We start from the raw sequence: 13755 nt of genomic DNA on the forward strand, positions 1-13755 counted from the left end.
CAACCCCGGTTCACAGTCGCCTCGTGACTATCCTCCTCCTCCCCAACAACCCCGGTTCAGTGTAGACAGTCGCCTCGTGACTATCCTCCTCCCCCCAAAAACCCCGGTTCAGTGTAGACAGTCGCCTCGTGACTATCCTCCTCCCCCCAACAAACCCGGTTCACAGTCGCCTCGTGACTATCCTCCTCCCCTCAACAACCCCGGTTCAGTGTAGACAGTCGCCTCGTGACTATCCTCCTCCCCCCAACAACCCCGGTTCAGTGTAGACGGTCGACTAGTGACTACCCCCCCCACCTCGGTTCAGTGTAGACGGTCGTTGTGTGACCCCCCCCACCCCAACAACCCCGGTTCAGTGTAGACAGTCGCCTCGTGACTATCCTCCTCCCCCCAACAACCCCGGTTCACAGTCGCCTCGTGACTATCCTCCTCCCCCCCAACAACCCCGGTTCACAGTCGCCTCGTGACTATACTCCTCCCCCCAACAACCCTGGTTCAGTGTAGACAGTCGCCTCGTGACTATCCTCCTCCCCCCCAACAACCCCGGTTCAGTGTAGACAGTCGCCTCGTGACTATCCTCCTCCCCCCCAACAACCCCGGTTCAGTGTAGACGGTCGTTGTGTGACCCCCCCCCCCACCCCAACAACCCCGGATCAGTGTAGACAGTCGCCTCGTGACTATCCTCCTCCCCCCAACAACCCCGGTTCACAGTCGCCTCGTGACTATACTCCTCCCCCAAACAACCCCGGTTCAGTGTAGACAGTCGACTCGTGACTATCCTCCTCCCCCCAACAACCCCAGTTCACAGTCGCCTCGTGACTATCCTCCTCCCCCCCAACAACCCCGGTTCACAGTCGCCTCGTGACTATCCTCCTTCCCCCCAACAACCCCGGTTCACAGTCGCCTCGTGACTATCCTCCTCCCCCAAACAACCCCGGTTCAGTGTAGACAGTCGCCTCGTGACTATCCTCCTCCCCCAAACAACCCCGGTTCAGTGTAGACAGTCGACTCGTGACTATCCTCCTCCCCCCCAACAACCCCGGTTCACAGTCGCCTCGTGACTATCTTCCTCCCCCAAACAACCCCGGTTCAGTGTAGACAGTCGCCTCGTGACTATCCTCCTCCCCCCAACAACCCCGGTTCAGTGTAGACAGTCGCCTCGTGACTATCCTCCTCCCCCCCAACAACCCCGGTTCAGTGTAGACGGTCGTTGTGTGACCCCCCCCCCCACCCCAACAACCCCGGATCAGTGTAGACAGTCGCCTCGTGACTATCCTCCTCCCCCCAACAACCCCCGTTCACAGTCGCCTCGTGACTATACTCCTCCCCCAAACAACCCCGGTTCAGTGTAGACAGTCGACTCGTGACTATCCTCCTCCCCCCAACAACCCCAGTTCACAGTCGCCTCGTGACTATCCTCCTCCCCCCCAACAACCCCGGTTCACAGTCGCCTCGTGACTATCCTCCTTCCCCCCAACAACCCCGGTTCACAGTCGCCTCGTGACTATCCTCCTCCCCCAAACAACCCCGGTTCAGTGTAGACAGTCGCCTCGTGACTATCCTCCTCCCCCAAACAACCCCGGTTCAGTGTAGACAGTCGACTCGTGACTATCCTCCTCCCCCCCAACAACCCCGGTTCTCAGTCGCCTCGTGACTATCCTCCTCCCCCCCCAACAACCCCGGTTCACAGTCGCCTCGTGACTATCCTCCTCCCCCCCCCCCAACAACCCCGGTTCAGTGTAGACAGTCGCCTCGTGACTATCCTCCTCCCCCCCAACAACCCCGGTTCACAGTCGCCTCGTGACTATCCTCGTCCCGCCAACAACCCCGGTTCACAGTCGCCTCGTGACTATCCTCCTCCCCCCCAACAACCCCGGTTCACAGTCGCCTCGTGACTATCCTCCTCCCCCCAACAACCCCGGTTCACAGTCGCCTCGTGACTATCCTCCTCGCCCCCAACAACCCCGGTTCAGTGTAGACAGTCGCCTCGTGACTATCCTCCTCCCCCCAACAACCCCGGTTCAGTGTAGACAGTCGCCTCGTGACTATCCTCCTCCCCCCCAACAACCCCGGTTCACAGTCGCCTCGTGACTATACTCCTCCCCCCAACAACCCTGGTTCAGTGTAGACAGTCGCCTCGTGACTATCCTCCTCCCCCCCAACAACCCCGGTTCAGTGTAGACAGTCGCCTCGTGACTATCCTCCTCCCCCCCAACAACCCCGGTTCACAGTCGCCTCGTGACTATCCTCCTCCCCCCAACAACCCCAGTTCAGTGTAGACAGTCGCCTCGTGGCTATCCTCCTCCCCCCAAAAACCCCGGTTCAGTGTAGACAGTCGCCTCGTGACTATCCTCCTCCCCCCAACAACCCCGGTTCACAGTCGCCTCGTGACTATCCTCCTCCCCCCCCAACAACCCCGGTTCAGTGTAGTCAGTCGCCTCGTGACTATCCTCCTCTCCCCAACAACCCCGGTTCACAGTCGCCTCGTGACTATCCTCCTCCCCCCAACAACCCCGGTTCACAGTCGCCTCGTGACTATCCTCCTCCCCCCAACAACCCCGGTTCAGTGTAGACAGTCGCCTCGTGACTATCCTCCTCCCCCCCAACAACCCCGGTTCAGTGTAGACAGTCGCCTCGTGACTATCCTCCTCCCCCCAACAACCCCGGTTCACAGTCGCCTCGTGACTATCCTCCTCCCCCCCCAACAACCCCGGTTCACAGTCGCCTCGTGACTATCCTCCTCCCCCCAACAACCCCGGTTCAGTGTAGACAGTCGCCTCGTGACTATCCTCCTCCCCCCCAACAACCCCGGTTCACAGTCGCCTCGTGACTATCCTCCTCCCCCCCAACAACCCCGGTTCACAGTCGCCTCGTGACTATCCTCCTCCCCCCCCAACAACCCCGGTTCAGTGTAGACAGTCGCCTCGTGACTATCCTCCTCTCCCCAACAACCCCGGTTCACAGTCGCCTCGTGACTATCCTCCTCCCCCCAACAACCCCGGTTCACAGTCGCCTCGTGACTATCCTCCTCCCCCCCAACAACCCCGGTTCAGTGTAGACAGTCGCCTCGTGACTATCCTCCTCCCCCCAACAACCCCGGTTCAGTGTAGACAGTCGCCTCGTGACTATCCCCCTCCCCCCAACAACCCCGGTTCACAGTCGCCTCGTGACTATCCTCCTCCCCCCCAACAACCCCGGTTCACAGTCGCCTCGTGACTATCCTCCTCCCCCCCAACAACCCCGGTTCACAGTCGCCTCGTGACTATCCTCCTCCCCCCAACAACCCCGGTTCAGTGTAGACAGTCGCCTCGTGACTATCCTCCTCCCCCCAACAACCCCGGTTCACAGTCGCCTCGTGACTATCCTCCTCCCCCCCAACAACCCCGGTTCTCAGTCGCCTCGTGACTATCCTCCTCCCCCCCCAACAACCCCGGTTCTCAGTCGCCTCGTGACTATCCTCCTCCCCCCCCCAACAACCCCGGTTCACAGTCGCCTCGTGACTATCCTCCTCCCCCCAACAACCCCGGTTCAGTGTAGACAGTCGCCTCGTGACTATCCTCCTCCCCCCAACAACCCCGGTTCAGTGTAGACAGTCGCCTCGTGACTATCCTCCTCCCCCCAACAACCCCGGTTCAGTGTAGACAGTCGCCTCGTGACTATCCTCCTCCCCCCAACAACCCCGGTTCAGTGTAGACAGTCGCCTCGTGACTATCCTCCTCCCCCCAACAACCCCGGTTCAGTGTAGACAGTCGCCTCGTGACTATCCTCCTCCCCCCAACAACCCCGGTTCAGTGTAGACAGTCGCCTCGTGACTATCCTCCTCCCCCCAACAACCCCGGTTCACAGTCGCCTCGTGACTATCCTCCTCCCCCCCAACAACCCCGGTTCAGTGTAGACAGTCGCCTCGTGACTATCCTCCTCCCCCCAACAACCCCGGTTCAGTGTAGACAGTCGCCTCGTGACTATCCTCCTCCCCCCAACAACCCCGGTTCAGTGTAGACAGTCGCCTCGTGACTATCCCCCTCCCCCCAACAACCCCGGTTCAGTGTAGACAGTCGCCTCGTGACTATCCTCCTCCCCCCAACAACCCCGGTTCAGTGTAGATGGAGCAGTTGGAAGTGCAGGTCTGAACTCGGTGTGCCATTAAAGGTTTACCTTGGTGCTATTAACTCATCGGCCTGGCAGAGATCACTAATTCTAGCGGATGCTTTAAGCTAAATCAAACCCTAAACACTATGACATACTATAATACTTCAGTCATACATTGTAACTGGTAAAAGAATAAACTCACCATATAAATAATTACAAATACCCTTGCGATTGGATATCGCCTCAGAAAAATTCCTAACCGGATGCTGTGAAAGACATGAGGTGTTATTTCGAATGCCATCAATAAAATGAAAATAAAACATTAAATCACCTTATGAAATATAAAGTTCCAAACAAATGTGCTGAAAAAGTACACAATTACTGCAGATTCCGTAATGAAAAGGGCAGAACAAATAGTTAGTGGAAGACACTTACCTGAATCGATCAATTGTATTTGCAGCTTTGCGAACTCTCCCATACATTCCTACTGAACCGTCTGGTTCACCAAAAAGAACTGGGACGCTTCTCAAACGAGCACCTAGTTCAAGTACAACTTATTCATTAAAATATTTCAGCAATCCAGACATTTGTGTCTTTTTCAAAGTAAAGCAAAACTGAATGAAAATGTTGTGAGATCTCTGTGGACCATTGATTAACGGCACACTGCACCAATACAACAGGCCATCCACTCTCTGACAAACCAACATGATGCATGGGTGAAATGCTGGTGCTGCCCTCCAGTGTTAGCTCAGTGCAAGACAAGCTGGATTGTAATATCTGCAGCTGTTCTTACACAGGATGAGGAACTCACGCGGGCTCATTCTTGTAGAAATGTGGCTCCAGGACAACATCTAACACACCATCAACCCACAGGCCATGACTCTCAGGGACTTGGGCTACATTATTATCATTTTATGTTTTTTTTGGTAATTATTCATGCTGTGTCATGGAAATATAATAGTAAATTTAACCTCAGTGAATTCAATTACAGATGCGTGCCTTGCAAGTAAATCCATTCAAACCAAGGGTTTAATATTAATGTTAGGGGTGGCACGGTTGTATAGCTATTAGTGTAACACTTCATGGTTCCAGCGATCGCCAAATTGGGATCCGTTTCCAATTGCTGCCTGTAAGGACTTTGTAGGGGCTCTCTCTGATCACACTGGCTTCCTCACACAATCCAGTGCAAGTTGTACATATGCCACTCTGCTGCCGGAAGCATAGTGACCCTGTCGGGATGCCCAGCACAATCGCCACTGATCTGATGTGATGCAAACAGCACTTGACACTGTTTTGATGTATTTGTGACAAATAAAGTTCATCTGAATCTGAGGAAACATGCCACCCTCCAGACAAGAACCCCAAAAGCAAGAAAATGGAAGCAATGACTACCTGCATACCTTCGCTAGCTTCCAATGCTGATACATTAATAACAGGGCCGTTAACATTGCTGCCCTGGCTATTTTTCAGTTGCTGCTCAAGACGTTCCAGTTGGAAGCAAAGTGAGTTCTTCTCAGTACTGAGAGCCTCTAACATAGTCTGCTTCTGGATCAGAGTTTCAGTCAGCTGGTGCAGGCGATTCTCCAGTTCAGTGTGGCTGCTACTCAAGGTTTTGTTTGTAAGCTGAAGGTAAAACAACAACAGAGTAATGCCAGCTCTTTGATAAAACTATCCATAAGACATAGGAGCAGAAATAGGCCATTCAGCCCATCAAGCCAGCTCCACTATTCCATCATGGCTGATTTATTACCCCTCTCAACCCCATTCTCCTGCCTTCTCCCCATAACCTTTGATCCCTTAACTAATCAAGAACCAATCAACCTCCACATTAAACACTCCCAATTACTTGGTCTGCACAGCTGTTTGTGGCAATGAATTCCACAGATTCACTACCCTCTGGCTAAAGAAATCTCCCACCCCTCTGTTCTAAATGGCCCTCTCTATTCTAAGGTTGTCCTAGACTTCCCCCACTATACAAAACACGCTCTCCACATTCACTCTATCTAGACCTTTCACTGTTCGATACATTTCAATGAGATCCAGCGAGTACAGCATCAGAGCCATCAAACAGTCCATATATGTTAACCCTTTTATCCCTGGGATCATTCCTATGAATCTCCTCCAGATCCTCTCCAATTCCAGCACATCTTTTCTCAGGTAAGGGACGCCAAGCTGCTGACAATACCCCAAGTGGGGTCTGACTAATGCCTTATAAAGCCTTAACATTACATCCTCTCTTTTATATTCAAATGAATGCTAACATTACTTTTCCCTTCCTCACCACCAACTCAAGCTGTAAACTGTCCTTTGGGAAATCCCCCACAAGACTTGCAAGTCCCTTTACAGCTCTGAATATGGAACTTTCTCACCATTTGGAAAATATTCAATGCTTTTTTCCTTCTACCAAATTTGCAGATAACACAACCTTTACTGGCAGAACCTCAGAAGGTAATGAGAGAGGGCGTACAGGAGTGAGATGTACTATTGAGCTGAATGGTATCACAGCAACAACCTAGCACTCAGTGTCAGTCAGAGCAAAGAGCTGATTATGGACTTCAGGAAGGGTAAGATGAGGGAACACACACCAATCCTCATAGAGGGATCAGAAGTGGAGAGAGTGAGCAGTTTCAAGTTTCTGGGTGTCAAGATCTCTGAGGATCTAATCTGGTCCTAACATAGCAACGCAGTTATAAAGAAGTCAAGACTGTGGCTATATTTCATTAGAAGTTTGAGGACATCAGGTTTGCCACCGAAAACACTGGAAAACTTCTACAGATGTACTGTGAAGAGCATTCTGACAGGGTCTGACAGGACTGAAGCAAGCCACAAGGAGTTGTAAAATTAGTCCGTTCCCTCCATAGTATCCAGGCCATTTTCAAGGTGCAATGCCTCAAAAAGGTGGCAGTCGTCATTAAGGACCCTGCCATCCAGGACATGCTCTCTTCTCATTGTTACCAGGTACAGAATCCCAAAGGTACACACTCAGCGATTCAACAATTCAGGAACAGCTTCCTCCACTCTCTCATCAGATTTCTGAATGTGCAATGAACCCATGGCCACTACCTCTCTACGATTTTATTTCTATTTTTGTACCACTTATTTAACTCTTATATTATCATTGTTGCATTGTACTGCTACCACAAGGTTATCAGGTTTCAAGAAATCTACCAGTGATATTAAACCTGATTCTGAAAAGGAAACCCACTCCTCTCATCTCTCTATCATATTACTTATTTCTTGAATAACTTCAAATATGTACTTATTGTCAATGATCCCTCACATCCATCCAACAATCTCTCTGACAGGAGGAACTGGAGCATTAGCATGTCAGGATGGGAAATGGCTTCTTCCCCAGGCCTGTGTGACTACTGAACTCCCTGTCACCACACAGGTCTTGCCACGTATAAGGCGCCAGTGGTGCTATACTGTTTACTTTGTAACTTACGTAACTTGCCCCCAGTTATGTGGAGTACTTCACCATGTCCTCAACCTGAGCTTGAGTCTCCAGAGGGTTCCTGTGCTGTGGAAGACATCCTACCTCGTCCCTGTACTGAAGACACCGTGCCCCAGTGGCTCCAATGACTACAGACCAGTGGCATTGACCTCCCATATCATGAAGACGCTGGAGAGACTTGTTCTAGAGCAGCTCCAGCCTATGGTTAGGCCACGCTTAGACCCCCTCCAATTCACCTACCAACCCTGACTAGGAGTTGAGGATGCCATCGTCTACCCGCTGAACCATGTCTATGCCCACCTGGACAAGTCGGCGAACACTGTGAGGGTCATGTTTTTTGACTTTTCCAGTGCATTCAACACCATCCGCCCTGCTCTGCTGGGTGAGAAGCTGACAGTGATGCAGGTGGATGCTTCCCTGGTGTCATGGATTATTGATTACCTGACTGGCAGACCACAGTACATATGCTTGCAACACTGTGTGTCAGACAGAGTGGTCAGCAGCACTGGGACTCCACAGGGGACTGTCCTGTCTCCCTTTCTCTTCACCATCTACACCTCGGACTTCAACTACTGCACAGAGTCTTGCCATTTTCAGAAGTTTTCTGATGACTCTGCCATAGTTGGATGCATCAGCAAGGGAGATGAGGCTGAGTACAGGGCTACGGTGGGAAACTCTGTCACATGGTGCGAGCAGAATCATCTGCAGCTTAATGTGAAAAAGACTAAGGAGCTGGTGGTGGACCTGAGGAGGCTAAGGCACCGATGACCCCTGTTTCCATCCAAGGGGTCAGTGTGGACATGGTGGAGGATTACAGATCCCTGGGGATACGAATGGACAATAAACTGGACTGGTCAAAGAACACTGAGGCTGTCTACAAGAAGGGTCAGAGCCGTCTCTACTTCCTGAGGAGATTGAAATGCCAGCTGAAGCCCCAGAGACGTCATCCTTGGGACAGGAAGGACCTTACCAAGCTGCAGAAAGGTGAAAGACTGGCCCAGGACAGAGGATTCTGTCAAGCAGTGTTGCCAGTCTACGCGTCAGTGATCAGCTCCTCCTGGGGATGAGTATTAATACTGCCTTTGCCATCTACACTTGCATTACAAAATTAAAGAGTACTTACTACATTACAATAGAACTTTTGAAAGAGAGAATAAAACTACTTCATGTGAATAAAAACCAATCATCTGAGCACTACCTGATTCCGGAGTTTCTGAATTTCATCCTCTCGATCCTTCACTCTCATCTGCAGTGTGTTCTTTGTACGGTGAAGTTCATCTTCTATATATTGAAACTCCTGAATTCAACAGGGAGGGAAAAATACAAGTACTTACTAACTAAAAATGCACAGGAACTTAATCCCTCACAGACTGATGATACTTACACACACCAATATTGTAGTTATCCTTTCATGCGGTTAAATATGAATTCCATTAGAAACAGCTCTTAACTAATTGTCGTCAACTATTTTGATATTTATGAAATAGTCTCTTAAACTTCACTACTGTGTCTGCCTCCACCACTGACTCAGGCAGTGCATTCCATGCACCAACCACTCTCTGACTGAAAAACCTTCCTCTAATATCCCCCTTGAACTTCCCTCCCCTTCACTTAAAGCCATGTCCTCTTGTACTGAGCAGTGGTGCCCTAGGGAAGAGGCGCTGGCTGTCCACTCTGTCTATTCCTCTTAATATCTTGTACACCTCTATCATGTCTCCTCTCATCCTCCTTCTCTCCAAATAGTAAAGCCCGAGCTCCCTTAATCTCTGATCATAATCCATACTCTCTAAACCAAGCAACATCCTGGTAAATCTCCTCTGTACCTTTTCCAATGCTTCCACATCCTTCCTATAGTGAGGCGACCAGAACTGGACACAGTACTCCAAGTGTGGCCTAACTAGAGTTTTATAGAGCTGCATCATTACATCGCGTCTCTTAAACTCTATCCCTCGACTTATGAAAGCTAATACCCCATAAGCTTTCTACCCTATCTACCTGTGAGGCAACTTTCAGGGATCTGTGGACATGTACCCCCAGATCCCTCTGCTCCTCCACACTACCAAGTATCCTGCCATTTACTTTGTACTCTGCCTTGGAGTTTGTCCTTCCAAAGTGTACCACCTCACACTTCTCTGGGTTGAACTCCATCTGCCAATTCTCAGCCCACTTCTGCATCCTATCAATGTCTCTCTGCAATCTTCAACAATCCTCTACACTATCTACAACACCACCAACCTTTGTGTCGTCTGCAAACTTGCCACCCCACCCTTCTACCCCCACATCCAGGTCGTTAATAAAAATCACAAAAAGTAGGAGTCCCCGAACTGATCCTTGTGGGACACCACTAGTCACAACCCTCCAATCTGAATGTACTCCTCCACCATGACCCTCTGCCTTCTGCAGGCAAGCCAATTCTGAATCCACCTGGTCAAACTTCCCTGGATCCCATGTCTTCTGACTTCCTGAATAAGCCTGCTGTGTGGAACCTTGTCAAATGCCTTACTAAAATCCATGTAGACCACATCCACTGCACTACCCTCATCTATATGCCTGGTCACCTCCTCAAAGAACTCTATCAGGCTTGGTAGGCACAATCTGTCCTTCACAAAGCCATGCTGACTGTCCCTGATCAGACCATGATTCTCTAAATGCCCATAGATCCTATCTCTAAGAATCTTTTCCAACAGCTTTCCCATCACAGACATAAGGCTTACTGGTCTATAATTACCTGGACTATCCTTACTACCTTTTTCAAACAAGGGGACAACATTCACCTCCCTCCAATCCTCCGGTACCATTCCCGTGGACAACGAGGACATAAAGATCCTAGCCAGAGGTTCAGCAATCTCTTCCCTCGCCTCGTGGAACAGCCTGGGGAATATTCCATCAGGCCCCGGGGACTTATCCATCCTAATATATTTTAACAACTCCAACACCTCCTCTCTCTTAATATCAACATGCTCTAGAACATCAACCTCACTCATATTGTCCTCACCGGGCCTTTTGTTTCGGGCCTTTATCTAACAAAAGATGTGCTGGCATCCGAGAAGGTCCAGAGGAGGTTTGCGTGAATGATTCTGGGAATGAAATGCATAATGTACGAGACCGCTGTTGGGTATGGTCCTTCATTGATTCTGCTCTGTTTCTTGGATTTACACAGACAATGAATGTTGACATATATGTACTTGGATAATAAATTCCAAGTACAGGCCCAGAGCCAAATGCTTCTCATACATTAACTCTTTCATTCCAGTAATCATTCTCATAAATCTCCCCTGGACCCTCTCCAATGCCAGCACACTTTCATAGTAAGGGATTCAAAACTGCTCACAATACTCCCAGTGCAGTCTGACCAATGCCTTATAAAGCCTCAGCACTGCACGCTGAGTTCTCTCGGAATGAATGCTAACATTGTATTTGCCTTCCTTACCACCAGCTCAACCTGCATGTTAACCTTTAGGGAATCCTGCACAAGGACTCTCAAGTCCTTTCACATGTCTAATTTTTGAATTTTGAATTTTCTACACATTTTGAAAATAGTCTGTGCCTTTATTCCTTCTACCAAAATGCATGACATTACACTTCCCGACACTCTATTCCATCTGCCACTCCTTTGTCAATTCTCCCAATCTGTTCAAAACCTTCTACTTCCTCAACACTTCCTCCACCTATCTTTGTATCATCTGCAAACTTGACCACAAAGCCACCACTACCATCATCCAAATCGCTGACATATACCATGAAGAAAACGGTCCCAATACCAACATCTGAAGAACAACACTTGTCAGTGGAAATCAACTGGAATAGGCCCTTTTATTCCCACTCTTTGCCTGCTACGAGTCAACCAGTCATTTGTCCATGTTAGAATATTTCCTGTAAAACCACAGGCTCTTATCTTGTTAAACAGCATCCTGTGTGGTACCTTGTCAAAGGCCATCTGAAAATCCAAATACAAATACTTTATTGTCTCCAAACAATTGATACTAGTGTACAATCATCACAGTGATATTTGTTTCTGTGCTTCGCACTCCCTGAAGTACAAATCAAAGTAAATATAATAAAAATTTAAATTATAGATCATAATTAGAAAATGGAAAAGGGAAAGTAAGGTAGTGCAAGTCAGGTCCGGATATTTGGAAGGTACGACCCAGATCCGGGTCAGGATCCGTTCAGCAGTCTTATCACAGCTGGAAAGAAGCTGTTCCCAAATCTGGCCATACGAATCTTCATGCTCCTGAACCTTCTCCCAGAGGGAAGTGGGACAAAAAGTGTGTTGGCTGGGTGGGACTTATTCTGGCAGCACTGCTCCGACAGCGTGCGGTGTAAAGTGAGTCCAAGGTTGGAAGATTGTTTTGTGTGATGTGCTGGGCTATGTTCACGATCTTCTGCAGCTTCTTCAGCTCTTGGACAGGACAACTTCCATACCAGGTTGTGATGCACCCTAGAAGAATGCTTTCTATGGTGCACCTATAAAAATTAGTGATGGTTTTAGGGGACAGGCCAAATTTCTTCAGCTTTCTCAGGAAGTAAAGGTGCTGGTGGGCCTTCTTGGCAGTGGACTGCTTGGTTAGACCAAGTCAGGTCATTTGTGATATTCACCCCAAGGAACTTAAAGCTTTTGACCTGTTCCACCTGCATATCACCGTAAACAACATCCACTGACTCTCCTTTGTTATTTCCTCAAAGAATTCCAAGAGATTTGTCTGCAAGAATTTCCCTTATGGAAACCATAAAATAGGCTGACTATGGCCTATTTTATCATTTGCCTCCAACTGCCCTGAGACCTCATCCTTAATGATCATCTCCACCACCTTCCCAGCCACTCAGGTCAGTATAACTCGCCTAAGAAATCGATGCTCATGCTATCAGGTTGGTGACTACTCACACAGAACATAAAGTGTTGCTCCTCCAGCCTGAGTGTGGCCTCATCGCAGCAACTGGCCATGGACAGACATGTCACAACGTAGAGGAGGCCATGGACGGACACGTCACGATGTAGAGGCGGCCATGGACGGACACGTCACAATGTAGAGAAGCCATGGACGGACACGTCACAATGTAGAGGAGGCCATGGACGGACACGTCACAACGTAGAGGAGCCATGGACGGACACGTCACAATGTAGAGGAGCCATGGACGGACACGTCACGATGAAGAGGAGCCATGGACGGACACGTCACGATGAAGAGGAGCCATGGACGGACACGTCACAATGTAGAGGAGCCATGGACAGACACGTCACAATGTAGAGGAGCCATGGACAGACAAGTCACGATGTAGAGGAGCCATGGACAGACACGTCACGATGTAGAGGATCCATGGACGGACACGTCACGATGTAGAGGATCCACGGACGGACACGTCACAACGTAGAGGAGCCATGGACGGACACGTCACAATGTAGAGGATCCATGGACGGACACGTCACAACGTACAGGAGCCATGGACGGACACGACACAACGTAGAGGAGCCATGGACGGACACGTCACAACGTAGAGGAGCCATGGACGGACACGTCACAATGTAGAGGAGCCATGGACGGACACGTCACAATGTAGAGGATCCATGGACGGACACGTCACAACGTAGAGGAGCCATGGACGTACACGTCACAACGTAGAGGAGGCCACGGACGGACACGTCACAATGTAGAGGAGGCCACGGACGGACACGTCACAATGTAGAGGAGCCATGGACGGATACGTCACAACGTAGAGGAGGCCATGGACGGACACGTCACAATGTAGAGGAGCCCATGGACGGACACGTCACAACGTAGAGGAGCCCATGGACGGACACGTCACAATGTAGAGGAGCCATGGACGGACACGTCACAACGTAGAGGAGCCATGGACGGACACGTCACAATGTAGAGGAGGCCATGGACGGACACGTCACAATGTAGAGGAGCCCATGGACGGACACGTCACAATGTAGAGGAGCCATGGACGGACACGTCACAATGTAGAGGAGCCCATGGACGGACACGTCACAATGTAGAGGAGGCCATGGACGGACACGTCACAATGTAGAGGAGGTCATGGACAGACACGTCACGACGTAGAGGAGGCCATGGACGGACACGTTACAATGTAGAGGAGCCATGGACGGACACGTCACAATGTAGAGGAGGCCATGGACGGACACGTCACAATGTAGAGGAGGTCATGGACAGACACGTCACGATGTAGAGGAGCCATGGATGACATGTCAC

General features: G+C 50.1%; 1 protein-coding gene across 4 annotated transcripts in view; it reads right to left on the reverse strand.

Annotated features, from left to right (window-relative positions):
* The window catches only part of golga5 (golgin A5), a 126090-nt gene that overhangs the window by 19296 nt on the left and 93039 nt on the right, over nucleotides 1–13755 (reverse strand). For all 4 annotated transcript variants that reach the window (XM_059962847.1, XM_059962858.1, XM_059962852.1 and 1 more), the window contains 4 exons: nucleotides 8739–8837; nucleotides 5487–5709; nucleotides 4522–4624; nucleotides 4289–4352 (listed from right to left, as the gene is read on the reverse strand). In XM_059962847.1, the coding sequence (XP_059818830.1) occupies nucleotides 4289–4352; nucleotides 4522–4624; nucleotides 5487–5709; nucleotides 8739–8837 (489 nt within the window). The remainder of the gene's footprint in view (nucleotides 1–4288; nucleotides 4353–4521; nucleotides 4625–5486; nucleotides 5710–8738; nucleotides 8838–13755) is intronic.

This window comes from Hypanus sabinus, chromosome 2 (genome assembly GCF_030144855.1).
Source record: "Hypanus sabinus isolate sHypSab1 chromosome 2, sHypSab1.hap1, whole genome shotgun sequence".
In the NCBI taxonomy this organism is placed as follows: domain Eukaryota; kingdom Metazoa; phylum Chordata; class Chondrichthyes; order Myliobatiformes; family Dasyatidae; genus Hypanus; species Hypanus sabinus.